Source organism: Macaca thibetana, chromosome 1 (assembly GCF_024542745.1).
Source record: "Macaca thibetana thibetana isolate TM-01 chromosome 1, ASM2454274v1, whole genome shotgun sequence".
NCBI classification, from domain to species: Eukaryota; Metazoa; Chordata; class Mammalia; order Primates; family Cercopithecidae; genus Macaca; species Macaca thibetana.
Window position 1 is genome coordinate 135,192,644 of NC_065578.1, and position 17,913 is coordinate 135,210,556.

Here is a 17,913-nt window from a genome sequence, read left to right on the forward strand (position 1 = left end):
ATGAAAAAAGAATATGTTAAAATAATTGAGCTATAAACTTAATATTTGCGGATTTTACAGTTTGTAAACGATGTCTCAAAAATGTAGAGTATAAAATAAAGGCATTCTCACATGAAAGATGAGAGTTTCCAATGAAAATTCTGTTATTGAAGCTTTCATTAAAAACTTTTTTGGCTTGATCTGGTGGCTCACACCTGTAACCCCAGCACTTTGAAAAGCGGGAGGATCCCTTGAGGCCAGCCTGGGCAGTAAAACGAGACCCTCATCTCTAATAAAGAAAATTACCTGGTGTGGTGGTGCGTGCCTGTGGTCCCAGGTACTCAGGAGTCTGAGGAAGAAGGATCGCTGGAGCCCAGGAGGTTGAGGCTGCAATAAGCTGTGTTCATATTACTGCACTCCAGTCTAGGCAACAGAGCAAGACCTTGTCTCGAAAAAAAAAAAAAAAAAAAAAAAAGGTAAAAAACAAACCCCTCTTTTATAACCAGAGTCTTGCTATGTTTCCCAGGCTTGTCTCAAACTCCTGGCCTTAAGCTGTCCTCCTGCCACGGACTCCCAAAGTGCTGGGATTGCAGGCATGAGCCACCACACCTGGACAGCACTTTTTAAAAATCAAGGCAAAATTTACATTACATAAAATTAAGCATTTTAAAGCAGACAATTCAGTGGCATTTAGTACATTCACAATGCCATATAACCATTACCACCATCTAATTCCAAAACATTTTCATCAAGCCAAAAGTCATCCCTAGACCCTGTCCTTGGTAGCCACCAATCTGTATTTCATCTGTATGATTTGCCTGTTCCGGATATTTCTTATACATTGAATCGCACAATATAGGACTTTTAGTGTCTGGCTTTTTCACTTAGCATTGTGTTTGTGAGGCTCGACAGTGTTGTAGCATGTATTCCATTTTATGCTTGAAACAATTTTCCATCCTATGTCTATACCCCAGTTTCATTTTTCCACTGTGGGACATGTGAGCTGTTTCCACCTTTTGGCTACTGTGAATAGTGCTACTATGAACACACATGTACATGTACTTGTTTGAACACTAGCTTTCAGTCCTTTGAGTACATACCTAGGAGTGGAGTTGTTATGCATGGTAATTGGGCCATAGGGTAATTCTATGTTTAACATTTTTTTTTTAGAGTTGGGGTCTTGCTATGCTGCCCAGGCTGATCTCAAACTCCTGGGTTCAAGCAATCCTCCTGCCTTGGCCTCCCAAAGTGCTGGGATTAAAGATGAGCAGTACACTTGGCCTGTTTAACTTTTTAAGGAACTTCTAAATTGTTTCTGCAGGGAGTATGTCATTTTTAATTCCCACCAGCAATGAACAAGGGCTCTGCTTTCTCCACACCCTCGCCAGAACCTATTTTCCATTTGTTTGATTACAGCCATTTTAGCAAGTGATGAATGGATGCTGGGGTTCTGACTTGTGTTTCCTAATGACTAATGATGTGGAGCATCCTTGCATGTGCTTGTGGACCATTTACATATTATCTTTGGAGAAATGTCAGTTCAAGTCTTCTGCCCATTTTTAAATTGGGTTGCTTGTCTTTTTGTTGAGTTATAGGAGTTCTTTATATATTCTAGATACTAGGCTTTTATCAATTCATAATTTGAAAATATTTTCTTCCATTCTTATCACTTTCTTGGTATTGTCTTTGACATACAAAAGTTTTTAATTTCAATGAAGCCCAATTTATCAATTTTTTTTTTTTTTTAGACAATTTAGATCTGCCACCTAGGTTGGAGTGCGGTGGTGCAATCTTGGCTCACTGTAGCCTTGACCTACTGAGCTCAGGTAATCCTCCCACCATAGCCTCTGGGTAGCTGGCACTACAGGCACTCGCCACCACACACAGCTAATTTTTTTTTTTTTTTTTTCTGAGATGGAGTTTCGCTCTGTCGCCCACGCTGGAGTGCAGTGGTGCGATCTCGGCTCACTGCAAACTTCGCTTCCCGGGTTCACGCCATTCTCCTGTCTCAGCCTCCCGAGTGGCTGGGACTACAGGCGCCCACCACCACGCCTGGCTACTTTTTTTTCTCCTGATCTCGTGATCCACCCACCTCGGCTTCCCAAAGTGCTGGGATTACAGGCTTGAGCCACTGCGCCCGACCCTTTTTTTTTTTTTTTGAGACAAAGTCTTGCTCTGTTGCCCAGGCTGGAGTGCAGTGGTGCAACTTCGGCTCACTGCAACCTCTGCCTCCCCGGTTCAAACGATTCTCAGCCACCTGAGTACCTGGGATTACAGGTGCACACCACCACGCCTGGCTAATTTTTGTATTTCTTGTAGAGACTGAGTTTCACCATGTTGCCCTGGCTGGTCTCGAACTCCTGGACTCAACTAATCCACCCACCTTGGCCTCCCAAACTGTTGGGATTATACACATAAGCCACTACACCTGGCCAATTTATTTTGATGCTCATGTTTTTGTTGTCTCTAAGAAACTATTGCCAAGTCTAAGGTCGTGATTTCTTGACCTATGTTTCTGTATTTGTTTCCTAGGGCTGCTGTCACGAAGTACCCCAAACTGGGCAGTTGCAAATGACAAAAAGTTTTTGTTTCACAGCTCTGCAGACCAGAAGTTTGATGTTAAGGTGTCAGAAGGGCCAGGCTCCCTATCAGGGGTCTCAGGGAGGATCCCTCTTTTCCTCTTCCTAGCTTCTAGGATTTTGCCAGAAATCCTTGGCATTCCATGGCTGGCAGGTGCATGGCTCCAGTCCCTGCCTCTGTCATCACATGCATGCTCCATGCCTGTGTCCCTTCTCCTCTTCCTATATGTACATCAGTCATATTGGATAAGGCCCCACCCTAACATCCTCATCTTAACTTGATTACATCTGCAAATAGCCTATTTCTAAAATGTTCCATTTATGACTACTGGGGGTGTTAACTTCAATATGTCTTTTGGGGGACATAATTCAACCAATGACAGTTTTATTCTAAAATTTTATACTTTGAGTTGATATACTTAGTCTTCAATAACTTCTGTGGTAAATTTTGTATATGGTATGAAGTAAGGGTCCAACTTCATTCTTTTATATGTGAATGTCTAGTACAACTTGTTGAACAGATGGTTCCTTCTCCATGGAATGGACTTGGCACCTTCATTGAAAATGAATGGGCCAGTTATTCTGGACTCTCAATTCTATTCCATTGGTCTCTATATCTTTCCTTATGCCATAACCCATGATTTTGACTCTTGCAGCTTCATGGTATATTTTGAAATCAGGAAGTATGAGTCGTCCAACGTTGCTTTTTTTTTTTTCCCCTAGGATGGAGTCTCGCTCTTGTTGCCCAGGCTAGAGTGCAGTGGCACGATCTTGGCTCACTGCAACCTCTGCCTCCTTGGTTCAAGTGATTCTCCTGCCTCAACCTCCCAAGTAGCTGGGATTACAGGCGCCCACGACCACACTCGGCTAATTTTGTATTTTTAGTAGAGATGGGTTTCACCATGTTGGCCAGGCTGGTTTCGAACTCCTGACCTCAGGTGATCTGCCCATCTCGGCCTCCCAAAGTGCTGGCATTACAGGCGTGAGCTACTGCACTCGGCCAGGTTGTTCTTTTTTAAGATTGTTTTAGCTATTTGTGGCCTCTTCTAATTACATATAAATTTGAAGACTGACTTTCTTATTTCTGCAAAAAGGGGCATTGGTATCTTGATAAGGACTGTGTTTGTAGATCACTTTGGGTAATATTGTCATCTTAACAATATTAAGTCTCCCAATCCATGAACATCAGCTGTCTTTGCATTTATTTATGTTTTCAAAAATTTCTTTCTGCAACGTTCTGTAGTTTTCAATGTCATTTTGTAGTTTTCATTTTCTTAGATACATTTTTATCATAGGTATGTTTTGGTTTGGGTGCCACTGCAGATGGGAAATTTTCTTATTTTCCTTTTTGAATTGTTCATTGAGGTTGTATAGAAGCACGACTTATTTTTTTGTGTGTTGATTTTGCACCGTGCCACTTGGCTGGATTTTAAAAATTATCTGTAGTTTTATTTTGTTGTTACTGAGTGTTTGTTTTTAGGATTCATTGGGATTTTCATTGGGATTATATATAGGAGCATGTCATCTGCAAACAGAGATAGTTTTACTTCTGCATTTCCAATTTGGATTTCTTTTATTTATTTTTCTCACCTAATTTGTCTGTCCAGAGCTTCTGGTATAATGTGGAATACCAGTGGTGAAAGCAGGCATCTTAATTTTGTTCCTGATCTTGGAGGGAAAGCTTTCGGTCTTTAACCATTGTTATATTTCACCAGAATTAAATCAGTATTAATCTGACTGGATTGTGATAAACAAAGCAAGCCCTACAACCACTGTTTAGAAAACATCTTTTGAAATATAGTCTAAAAAATCAAGGGAAGAATGAAAATGGCATACCAAAAGTCACTTTGTTAACATAAAAGAAGACATGGAAAAAGGAATAGAGGAAAGAGATTATATAGATACATAGAAAACATTTAGCAAAATGGCAAATTTAAATCCACAAAATCAATAATTACATTATATGTGAAGAAGGACTAAATACTTCAACCAAAAGGCAGAGATTTCCAGGCTAGATAAAAAAGGAAGACCCAACTGTATGCTTTCTACCAAAAGATACACTTTGGATTCAGAGGCATATATAGATTGAAAGTGAAAAGATAAAAAAAGATATCCATGCAAACAGTAATTGTAAGAGAGCCTAAGTGGCTAGATCAATATCAGACAAAACAAGCTTTAAAACAAATGTAACTAGGGACAAAGAAAGACAGTTGATTAAATGATAACAGAATCAACACACCAAGGAGACATAATTATAAATATATATGCACCCAATCAATCAGAGCCTGAAAATATATGAAGCAAAACCTGACATGATTGAAAGGAGAAATAAACAATTCAGCAGTCATAGAGATTTTAGTACTCTACTCTAAATAACTGCTTTTTTTTTTTTTTTTTTTTTTTTTCTTAGACGGAGTCTTGCTCTGTCACTCTGGCTGGAGCGCAGTGGTGTAATCTCGGCTCACTGCAACCTCCGCCTCTTGGCTTCAAGTGATTCTCCTGTCTCAGCCTCCCAAGTAGCTGGGACTACAGGTGCATGCCACCACACCCAGCTAATTTTTAATATTTTTAGTAGAGATGGGGTTTCACCGTGTTAGCCAGAATGGTCTCGATCTCCTGACCTGGTGGAGTGCTGGGATTACAGGTGTGAGCCACTGTGCCCGGCCCAATAACTGCTTTTAAAAGACAGAACACCAATAAGGATATGGAAGACTTAAAAATGTTATCAGCCAACTGGACCTGTGACTTATAAAAATTTCCACACCAATGACAGCAAGACACATATTCTTTCCAAACACACACGGATCATTTACCAGGACAGACCATACTCTAAGCCATAGTACATATCTCCATAAGTTCAAAAAGTATAAAATTATAGCAAGTATTTTTTCTAAGCACAAGGGCATTAAAGTTAAAATTAAAATAGAAATTTTATTTGGAATTCACCAAATACTTATAATTAAGAAACTTTGAAGAAAAAATTATGAGGGAAATTAGATAATATCCTCAACTAAATGAAAACAAAAACATGGTATACCAAAATTTGTGGGAAGCATTTAAAACAGTGCATAGAGGGAAATTTATAACTTTAAATGCTTATATTAGAAGAAGAAGAAAGGTCACAAACCACTCTAAGCTTCCACCTTATGAAAGTAGAAAAAGAACAATTAAATTCAAAGCAATCAGAAGAAAGAAAATAAGAAAGATGAGAGTGGAAATCAATGAAATAGAAAACAGAAAAGTAATACAGAAAATCAGTGACCAAAAATCAGTTCTTCAAGAAGACAACCAGAATTGATAAACCTTTAGTTATAATGACCAAGATAAAAATAGAAAAGATGCCAATTACCAAAATCAGGAAAGATGAAATATTACTACTATCCTTTTAGAAATTAAAATAAATGATGAGACCATTATGAACAACTGTGTGCTATCAAATTAGACACCTTAAGGCCAGGCGTGGTGGCTCATGCCTGGAATCCCAGCACTTTGGGAGGCTGAGGTGGGCAGATCACCTGAGGTCAGGAGTTCGAGACCAGCCTGGCCAACATGGTGAAACCCTGTCCCTACTTAAAAGAAAAAAAAAATTAGCAGGGCTTGGTGGTGGGTGCCTGTAATCCCAGCTACTCAGGCAGGAGAATCGCTTGAACCCGGGAGGTGGAAGTTGCAGTTAGCTGAGATCACACTATTGCACTTGCCTGGGTGACAAGAGCAAAACTCTATCTCAAAAAAAAAAAAAAAAAAAAAAAAGTAGACACCTTAAACTAATTCAAGAAGAAATGGGAATCTGAATGCACCTGTATAAGAAAATGTAAAAGTAATAGGACAATAATAAATACATAAAGTAAATAACAAATTAAATAAAATATCTTTCTGTAAAGAAAAGCCCAGGCCCAGGTGGCTTTGCTCATGAATTCTATCAAATCTTTAAGAAGGAAACAATACCAATACTATAAACACGAATATTATTCTGATACCAAAACCAGACAAAAACATCACAAGAAAAATTCAGCCAATATGTCTCATAAATATAGTTGCAAAAATCTTTAACAAAGTATTAACAAATTGATTCCAGCAACCTAGAAAGAATATTATACACAATGACCAAGAGGGATTAATCATAGGAATGCAAGGTGGGTTTAATATCCAAAATTGAATATATCAATAACATAAAAATCAGGAGCCACAGGAACATATCGATAGATATAGAAAAAGCATTTCTTACTCCTATTCATAAGAAAGATACTCAACAAACTAGGAACAAAAGAAGTCCTCCTCAATCTGTTAAAAGATATCTACAAAAAACCCCACAGCTCACATCATTCTTGATGCTGAAAGACTAAACATTTCCCCCACTAAGATGAAGAACAAGGCAAGGATATCCACTATTCCCAGTTGTATTGAACATTAGATTAGAGGTTGTAGCCAGTGTAATGAGGCAAGAGACAGAAATGCTACCCACACTGGAAAGTAAGAAGCTGTCTTTGCTCACAAACAACATAATATATGAAAAAACTCATAGTGAATTACAAAAAATGATAAGAGGGATATCACCACTGACCCCACAGAAATACAAACCACCATCAGAGAATACTATAAACACTTCTATGCACATAAACTAAAAAAATCTAGAAAAGAAACTAGAAAACTAGAAAATAAATTCCTGGACACATACATGCTCCCAAGACTGAACCAAGAAGAAATTGAAACCCTGAACAGACCAGTAACAAGTTCTGAAATTGAAGCAGTAATAAATAGCCTACCGACCATGAAAACCCCAGAACCTGATGGATTTGCAGTTGAATTCTACCAGAGGGACAAAGAAGAGCCGGTTCCATTTCTACTGAAACCATTACAAAAAAATTGAAAAGGAGGAACTTCTCCCTAATTTGTTCTATGAGGCCAGCATCATCCTGATACCAAAACCTGGCAGAGATACTACAACGACCACAACAAAACTTCAGGTCAATATACTTGATGAATATCAATGCAGAAATCCTCAACAATATACTGGCAAACCGAATCCAGCAGCACATCAAAAAGCTTATCCATCACAACCAGGTTGGCTTCATCCCTGGGATGCAAGGGTGATTCAACATACGCAAGTCAATAAACGTAATCCGTCACATAAACAGAACCAACGACACAAACCACGTGATTATCTCAATAAATGCAGAAAAGGCCTTTGATAAAATTAAACATCCTTTCATGTTAAAAACTCTAAACTAGGTGTTGAAGGAACAGACCTCAAAATAATAAGAGCCATATATGACAAACTCACAGCCAATATTATACTGAATGGGCAAAAGCTGGAGGCAGTCATTGCCCTTGAAAACCGGTACAAGAGAATGCCCTCTTTCACCACCTTTTTTTTTTTTTTTTCTTTCTGAGACAGAGTTTCACTCTGTCACTCAGGCGCTATCTCGGCTCACTGCAACCTCCGCCTCCCGGATTCAAGTGATTCCCTTGCCTTAGCATGCCGAGTAGCTGGGACTACAGATGTGTGCCATCACGCGCAGCTACTTTTTTTGCATTTTCAGTAGAGATGGGGTTTCGCCATGTTGGCCAGGCTGGTCTCAAACTTCTGACCTCAGGTGATCCACCCACCTCGACCTCCCAAAGTGTTGGGATTACAGGCGTGAGCAACCGTACCCAGCCTTACCACTTCTATTAAACGTAATATTGGACGTTCTGTCCAGGGCAATTAGGCAAGAGAAGGAAATCAATGGTGTTCAAATAGGAAGAGAGGAAGTCAAATTATCTTTGCAGATGACACGATCCTATATCTAGAAAACCCCATTGTCTCAGCCCAAAAGCTTCTTAAGCTGGTAAGCAACTTCAGCAAAGTCTCAGGATACAAAATCAATATGCAAAACTTGCTAGCATTCCTATACACTGACAACAGGCAAGCAGAGAGCCAAATCATGAATGAATTCCCATTCATAACTGTTACAAAAAGAATAAAATACCTAGGAATACAGCTAACAAGGGAAGTGAAGGACCTCTTCAAAAGGAACTACAAACTGCTGCTCAAAGAAATCAGAGGGGACACAAACGAGCGGAGAAACATTCCATGCTCATAGACAGGAAGACTCAATATTGTGAAAATGATCATATTGCCCAAAGTAATTTATAGATTCAATACTATTCCCATTAAACTACCATTGACATTCTTCACATAATTAGAAGAAAACTATTTTAAAATTCATATGGCACAAAAAATAAAGCCTGAATAGCCAAGACAATCCTAAGCAAGAGGAACAAAGTTGGAGGCACCATGCTACCCACTTTCAAACATACTATAAGGCTACAGTAACCAAAACAGCATGGTGCTGGAACAAGAACAAACACATAGACCAATGGAACAGGATAGAAAACTCAGAAATAAGACTGTACACCTACAATCATCTGATCTTCAACACACCTGACAAAAACAAGCAATGGGGAAAGGATTCCCTATTTAATAAATGGTGCTGGGAGAATTGGCTAGCCATATTCTGAAAGTTGAAACTAGACCCCTTCCTTACACCACATACAAAAATGAACTCAAGATGGATTAAAGTCTTAAATGTAAAACCCACAGCTATAAAAAAAACCTAGAGGTCAGACGTGGTGGCTTACGCCTCTAATCACAGCATTTTGGGAGGCTGAGGTGGGCGGATCATGAGGTCAGGAGATCGAGACCATTCCAGCCAACATGGTGAAACCCCGTCTCTACTAAAAATACAAAAATTAGCTGGGTGTGGTGGCATGTGTCTGTAATCCCAGCTACTCCAGAGGCTGAGGCAGGACAATTGCTTGAACCAGGGAGTTGGAGGTTGCAGTGAGCTGAGATCACTCTACTGTACTCCAGCCTGGTGACAGACCAAGACTCCATATCAAAAAAGCAAAAAAACTTAAAAACCTAGAAGAAAATCAAGGCAATACCATTCAGGACATAAGCACAGGCAAAGATTTCATGACAAAAATGCCAAAAGCAATTGCAACAAAAGCAAAAATTGACAAATGGGATCTAATTAAACTAAAGAGCTTCTGCACAGCAAAATAAACTATCATCAGAGTGAACAGACAACCTACAGAATGGGAGAAAATTTTTGCAATCTATCCATCTGAAAAGGTCTAATATCCAGAGTCTACAAGGAATTTAAGCAAATTTACAAGAAAAAAAAACCATTAAAAAGTAGCAAAGGACATAAACAGACACTTCTCAAAAAAAGACATACATGCAGCCAACAAACATGAAAAAAAGCTCAACATCAATGATCATTAGAGAAATGTAAGTCAAAACTACAATGAGATACCATCTCATGCCAGTCAGAATGGCTATTACTAAAAGTCAAGAAACAACAGATGCTGGTGAGGTTGTAGGAACAAAGGAACAATCTTTACACTGTTGCTGGGACTGTAAATTAGTTCAACCATTGCGGAAGACAGTGTGGCGATTCCTCAAAAACCTAGAGGCAGAAATACCCATTACTGGGTATATTCCCAAAGTAATACAAATCATCCTATTATAAAGATATATGCATGCAAATGTCCATTGCAGCACTATTCACAATAGCAAAGACATGGAATCAACCTAAATACCCATCAATGATGCCTGAATTTAAAAATGTGGTACGTGTATACCATGGAATACTATGCAGCCATGGAAAAAAAATGAGATCATGTCCTTTGCAGGGACATGGATGGAGTTGGAAGCCATTATCCTCAGCAAACTAATGCAGGAATAGAAAAGCAAACATCACATGTTCTCACTCGTAAGTGGGAGCTGAATTATGAGAACACATGGACACAGGGAGTGGGGAAACAACACACACTGGGGCCTGTTTGGGGGAATGGAGGGAGGGAGAGCATTAGGAAGAATAGCTAATGGATGCTGGGCTTAATACCTAGGTGATGGGATAATTTGTGCAGCAAACCACCATGGCACATATTTACCTACATAACAAACCTGCACCTCTTGCATATGTACCCCTGAACTTAAAAGTTGAAGAAGAAAAAAAAAAAAGAAAATTAGTACAACCTCTATTGAAAACTTTATAGAGATCTCTCAAAGAACTAAAAGTAGAGCTACCATTCAATCCAGCAGTCCCACCACTGGGTATTTATCCAAAAGAAAATAAGTCACTATACAAAAAAATACCTGCACTCATATGTTTATTGCAGCACTATTTGAAATAGCAAAAATATGGCTATTAGTCTGTTTTGCATAGCTATAAAGGATAACCGAGGCTGGAGAAATTATAAGGAAAAGAGGTTTATTTGTTCTGCAGACTGTGCAAGAAGTATAGTGCCAGCATCTGCCTCTGGTGAGGACCTCAGGAAGCTTACAATCAGGGTAGAAGGTGAAAGGGAAGCAGGCATGTCATATGATGCAAGAGGAAGCAAGAGAGATGGTAGGCTCTTAAACATTAGTCCAGCTTTTGCACAAACCAAATGGAGCAAGAATTCACTCATTACTGCAAAGATGGCACCAAGCCATTCATGAAGGATCCACCCCTATAATCCAAATACCTCCTACTGGGCCCACCTCAAACACTGGTGAGCACATTTTAACATGAGATTTGGAGGAAACAAACATCCAAACTATGCCAATATAGAACCAACCTTCGAGCCCACCCAGGGACAGCATGAACAAAAAAGAAAAAAAAATAGAACCAAACTAAGTGCCCATCAACAAATGATTGGATAAAGAAAATGTGGTGTGTTTGTGTATATATATTATTTTATATTATATGTATAAATAAATAACATATATCATACACACACACCATGGAATACTAATCAACCATAAAAAGGAATAAAATCATGTCTTTTGCAGTAACGTGGTTGGAACTGGAGGCCATTATCTTAAGTGAAATAATTCAGAAAGTCAAATAATGCTTCTTCTCACTTATGAGTGGGAGCTAAATAAAGTTCACAACACAGAGAGTGGAATAATATGCATTGGAGACTCAGCAACGTAGGAGGAAGGGAAGGTGATGAGGGATGAGAAATTATCTATTGGGTAAAATGTTCACTATTTGGGTGATGGTTACTCTAAAAGCCCAGACTTCACCCCTATGCAATATATTCATGTAACAAACCTGCACTTGTACCTCCTAAATCTATAAAAATAAAAAATATATAATTTAAAAAGTAAATAAATAGGAAAAGATTTTTAGAAAAAGCACCCCTGTACTTGCGGGAATTTAGAAGGCCATGAACACGCCCAGGGTAGACACATGCTCATAAGCAAACCTGAGAAGACCAAAACTTTCATCTCAGGCTGATCCCTAGGCTTGGTGCATGCATGGCTAAGTATTGAAAAAGTGTCTTGGCACAGAGTCAATCTGCAAAGATCATAAGAAGAGTTTTTTGGTTTTGTTGGTTTTTAGTTCCTGGCATTCAAGAAAATACTGTCAAAACAGTAGCTAACAGAAGCTAGGGAATAGAGACTTCAGTGACCACATATGAGAAAGAATACAGTCTTTGAAAAATAGTTTGGGAAAATCATTAAACAGACTACTATAGCTTTCAACAACCAAAAAAACCACAGAAAACCCTGGGGTTGGAGATCATCTTATTTTCAGAGTTAATACATTATTATTATCAATACTCAGCCACATATAACATTCATTATAAGTATAAAACTCAATACTCCTGTTTTCAATAATAGTAATAATAACAACAAAAATCAGAAAAAAAACTATGGCCCACTCAAGAAAACAAAATAAATGGACAGAAACTGTCCCTAAAGAAGTCTAGACAAAGACTTTAAACAAGGGTATTAAATATGCTCAAAGAGCTAAGGGAAAACATAAAGAATTAAAGAAAATCAGGAAAATGTTATATGAACAAAATGATACTATTAGTAAGCAGAAATTATCAAAGGAACCAAACAGAATAGTTGGCATTAAAATGCCAAATAATTGAAATGAAAACTTCACTAGAGGGGCAAAGCAGACAATTTGAGCAAGCACAAGAGAGCAGAGGTGAACTTGAAGATAGAACAATTCAAATTATAAAATCTAAGGATTAGAAAGGAAAAAAGAAGAAGGAAAGTAAAGAGAGCCTAAGAGACTCCTGGGATACCACCAAATGAACCAGGTATGTGTTATGGTATTTTCAGAAGGAGAAGAGAGACAGAATGAGGTAGAAAGAATATTTGAAGAAATAATAGTTCAAAATTTTGCAATCTGCTGAAATATTTAAATCTACAAATTCAGGTCGAACAAACTCCAAGTATTATAAACTCAACCCCCAACAAGACACATTATAATCAAACTGTCAAAAACTAAAGGCAATGAGACAATCTTGAAATGAGCAAGAGAGAAGTGTCTAGTCATGTACAAGGATCCTCAATCAGATTAATAGCCAATTTCTCATAAAAAACTAAGGAGATCAGAAGACAATGTTATAATGTACTTAAAGTGCTAAAAGGAAAAAAAAATAACCTTTCAACCAAGAATCCTGTATCAGACATCATCCTTCAGAAATGAGGGAGAAATTAAGACGTTCACAGATAAACAAGAGCCATGGAAGTCTGCACCACTAGATCTTCCAAAGAGGAAATGCTAACCGGAGTGCTTCACATTGAAACGAAAGGACACAAAACAGTAAGTCAAAGCCATACGACAAATTAAAGGACTTTGGTAATGGTAAATGCATGGGCAAATATAAAAATCATTAAACCATGATATAAATCATTCTATTATAAAGATACAAACATGCATATATTTATTGCAGCACTATTCACAATGGCAAAGACATGGAATCAACCTAAATGCCCAGCAATGATAGACTGGATTAAAAAATGTGATACATGTATACCATGGAATACTGTGCAAAAAAAAAAATGAGATCATGTCCTTTTCAGGCACATGGATAGAGTTGGAAGCCATTATCCTCAGCAAACTAACATAGGAACAGAAAACCAAACACCACATGTTCTCACTCATAAGTGAGTTTGGTTTTGAATTCCACTTTTTATTTGTTTTTTAATTCCACTTTTTATTTGCTACAGGATTCAACAGACAAATGCATAAAAATGATTATAAATTTGTGAAATAACATCTCACAAATGAGATAACTTGGATGAAATAGACACATTTCTACAAACGTACAAATTATCTAAACTTCCACAGAAGAAATAGGAAATCTGAATAGATCTATAACAAGTAAAGAGATTGATTCAATAATAAGAATCTCCCAACAAAGAAAAGTACAGGACCAGATGACTTCACTGGCAAATTCTACCAAGTATTTAAAGAAGAATTAATCAATCTTTATCACACTCCACCAAAAAATAGAAGAGGAAGAAACACTTCATAATTCATTCTATGAGACCAGAATTATCCTGATGCCAAAGCCAAAGACGCCATAAGAAAATAAAACTACAGATCATACCTTTAAGAATATGATGTAAAAACCCTCAGCAAAATATTAGCAAACTATATCCAACAGCATATAAAATCATGACAAAGCGAGGTTTATCCAAGGAATACAAGTGTAATTCAACATAAGAACATCAATCAATATAATATACATTAATAGAATAAAAGAAAAAAGACAACATAGGATCGTCTCAACTGATGTAGAAAACTTCATCAACATTAAGGGCATTTATTTAAAAACTGACAGCTAGCATCATATTCAATGGTTAAAGACTGAAAGCGGCCGGGCGTAGTGGCTCAAGCCTGTAATCCCAGCACTTTGGGAGGCCGAGAAGGGCGGATCACGAGGTCAGGAAATCGAGACCATCCTGGCTAACACGGTGAAACCCCGTCTCTACTAAAAAATACAAAAAACTAGCCGGGCGAGGTGGCGGGCCCTTGTAGTCCCAGCTACTCGGGAGGCTGAGGCAGGAGAATGGCGTAAACCCGGGAGGCGGAGCTTGCAGTGAGCTGAGATCCAGCCACTGCACTCCAGCCTGGGCGACAGAGCGAGACTCCGTCTCAAAAAAAAAAAAAAAAAAAAAAAAAGACTGAAAGCATTTTCCATAAGATCAGAAACAAAACAAGGATTTCCACTTTGGTCACTGCTATTTATTTTATACTAGAAATTCTAGACAGATAATTTAGACAAGAAAAGGAAATAACAGCCATTCAAATTGGAAACAAAGAAGTAAAACAATCTCTATTCAGAGATGATATGATCCTATACATAGAAAATCCTAATTAATCCTTTAAAAAAAGAAAAAACTACTACATGTAATAAACAAATTCAGCAAAGTTGCAGGGTATAAGGTCAACACATAAAAAATCAGTTTCTTTTTTTTTTGAGATGGAATTTCACTCTTGTCGCCCAGGCTGGAGTGCAATGGCGTGATCTCAGCTCACTGCAACCTCCACCTCCCGGGTTGAAGTGATTCTCTTACCTCAGCCTCCTGAATAGCTGGGATTACAGGCATGTGCCACCACACCCAGCTAATTTTTATATTTTTAGTAGAGATGCAGTTTCACCATGTTGGCCAGGATGGTCTCAATCTCTTGACCTTGTGAACCTTCTGCCTCGGCCTCCCAAAGTGCTGGGATTATACAGGCATGAGCCACTGCACCTGGCCAAAAATCAGTTGTGTTTCTATACACCCCCAATGAACAATCCAAAAAAGATAGTTACAAATGCAATTTCATTTACAATAGCATCTAAAATAATAACATGCCTTCTAAAATAATAAATTTAATGAAGGTGGTGAAAAACTTGTATACTCGAATCTACAAATCGTTGCTGAAAGAAATTAAAGACTCAAATAAATGGAAATACATTCCATATTCATGGATAGGCAGATTTAATATTGTTAAAATGTCAACATTAGTCAACCTGGCCTGAACATTCAGTGCAATTCCTATAAAATTCCAATGGCCTTTTTTGTAGACATGAAAAATTTTGTCCTATACTATTGGATATAGAAAAAACCAAAATAGGGTGCACATAGTTTTGAGAAATGAATTACAAATATATAAGAATTCAAAACCTGTAACATGACCAAAGAAGACTTTAAAGGACAAGTTATAATCTTTAATTTATTCATAGAAAAAGTATGAAATGTTGAATATCTTTTGTATTTTCAACTCAAAAAATTAGAAAAGTTTGGTTAAGCAAACTTAAAGAATATAAAAAGTTTAATGAATGAATAGATGGCTATAGGAGCGAATAGCAAAGCACCCAACATATAAAGGCCCATGCACCACCATCTCCCCACATACACCAATGCAAAATCTGTAGCAGGTAGTTTTATATAAAAAAGGCAATAGAATAGACAATTTTGGCAACTATGATAAGGAATGAAGAGAAGTCAGAAAAATAATAATAGCACATGAATTACAATCTTACACAATATCATTATATTCAAAATCTGGAATAAAATGAACAACTTTCTAGAAAAATATAATCCATCAAAATTGGCCTAAGAATAAATTTAAAAATTGGAATGAACCAGTAGCCATAACAGAAAGTAAGATAGAGTAATCATTTATACCCACAAAAGGTACTAGGATCAGAGTGTTTTATGGCCACATCAAACCTTCAAGAAGTAGCTAATCTTTACTTTAATAGAAACTATTGCAGACAGTACAAATAAATGGTAAAGTTTTGACTCATTCTACAAAGTCAGCAGTACACTGATGCTAAAGATTAAAATCAGCTAAGAAAAAATTCTAGACCCATCTCACATTAAATACTTTTTTTTTTTTTTTTTTTTTTTTTGAGAGAAGGTCTCACTGTTGCCCAGGCTTTGGTGCAGTTTTGGCTCATTGAAGCCTTGACCTTCTGGGATCAAGTGGGATCAAGAGATCTTTCCACGTTAGCCTCCTGAGTAGCTGGGACTACAGGCATATGCCATCAAGCCCAGCTAAGTCAGCTTTTTTTGTAGAGACAGGATCTCACCATGTTGCCCAGGCTGGTCTCAAACTCCTGGGCTCAAGCGATCCTCCCACCTTAGCCTCCCAAAGTGCTGGGATTTACAGGTGTGAGCCACTGCACCCAGCTTAAATGCCTATTCTTGGCATCAATAGATTAAAAGAGCAAAACTATATGATCCTATCAAGAGTTGCTGCAAGCATTTCAATAAAATCAATAATTATCTATAATTTTTTTTAATTAAGTAAATCAGCTATAAAAGGTAACTTTTCAAATCTGGTGTAATACATCAACCTGAAATCTCCAGGCCAGGCCACAAATGCTGTAGTGAACCATTACAAGCATTTCCAACCAAACCAAAACCAAGAAAAGATCTGGCATCATTTCTACTGGAGGTTCCAACCATTGTAAGAAGACAAGAAAAATAAATAAAAGATAAAATATGGGAAGAGAGTGATAAAATAGTCTTTACTAGAAGAAAATATTATCTTTTATCTAGAACTGTCAAAATAGTTGATAAACTACTAAAAATAAATTCTATAAGATGACTGGATATAAGATCAATGTGCAAAAATCAATAGCTGTGACTAATTAGCAAATGCAATTTTAAAAATTCTTTTGAATAGACCTAAATATTGAACAGTGCCCAGGTATAAATCTACAAAGAATGCACAGGTCTTTCTGGAGAAAGGTTTGATAACAAATGGTTTTTAGATAAGCTAAAAGAGATTTCTAAGTCCCATTTACAATCCTAAGGAAAACTATGCTTTTAAATTTGTGTTCTTGATATACTGCATACCAACTTCACATCAAAGTAGCTGTATTTTTCTGCATACAACAAAGCCAGTCAGAAATAAAACAAAACAACAAAATATCCACACTGACAAACAAATAAATGTTGATTGACGGGTGGGGATTCCTGTCCCCAAACACCTGGCCCCCCTTAGTTGGCAGAGCATTTTCTTCCCTGTGGTGGAATAGAAGCCTTCATCCTGCCCACAAAGCCCTGCACTGTATTCCTACCTTGTTTTGAGACTAGTCCCCATCCTGTAGCCCAGCAATTGGCACTGGTAAGGTCGACTTCTGGAGTTGCAAGGCAGACCGGGAGCACGGAGTCAGAAAACACAATGCGGGTCTTCAGCTGCACCAGGGCCACGTCACCTCCGACGGGGTGGTACACCTCATATGTGGGGTGCAGGATCACCCTGTTCACCTCATACCACTGGGTGTGGTTGCCGGCCACCCTGAGGTTTACAAGGCCTACGTACATGTCATAAATTTTGATATTCTTGTCCCTGTGAGGGTGAGAACAGAGGCACAATGCCCGCAGCTTCCTGTGTGGTCAGCCCACAAGCCTGGGGACTCCAAGCACATGGGGCTGGTGCTCACTCAGTGGGATTGAAAAGCCAGCTTCTTCCTGCAGCATAGTAGGGACCTATCTGGCTGTCTGGCAGAGTTGCCCCCTAAGGAGTCAACTTGGCCCATGGAGGCTCTGGGGACGCAAGTCTGTACA

The 17,913-nt window shown here is 38.1% G+C and overlaps 2 protein-coding genes across 3 annotated transcripts in view; both read right to left on the reverse strand.

The window, feature by feature from the left end:
- The window catches only part of GUK1 (guanylate kinase 1), a 359,169-nt gene that overhangs the window by 289,531 nt on the left and 51,725 nt on the right, over nt 1-17,913 (reverse strand). The gene's annotated exons all lie outside the window — the stretch shown is intronic.
- PRSS38 (serine protease 38) overlaps nt 1-17,913 on the reverse strand; it is a 28,325-nt gene that overhangs the window by 9,206 nt on the left and 1,206 nt on the right. Inside the window, exon 3 of the mRNA XM_050758991.1 lies at nt 17,424-17,695. Coding sequence (XP_050614948.1) covers nt 17,424-17,695 — 272 coding nt within the window. The remainder of the gene's footprint in view (nt 1-17,423; nt 17,696-17,913) is intronic.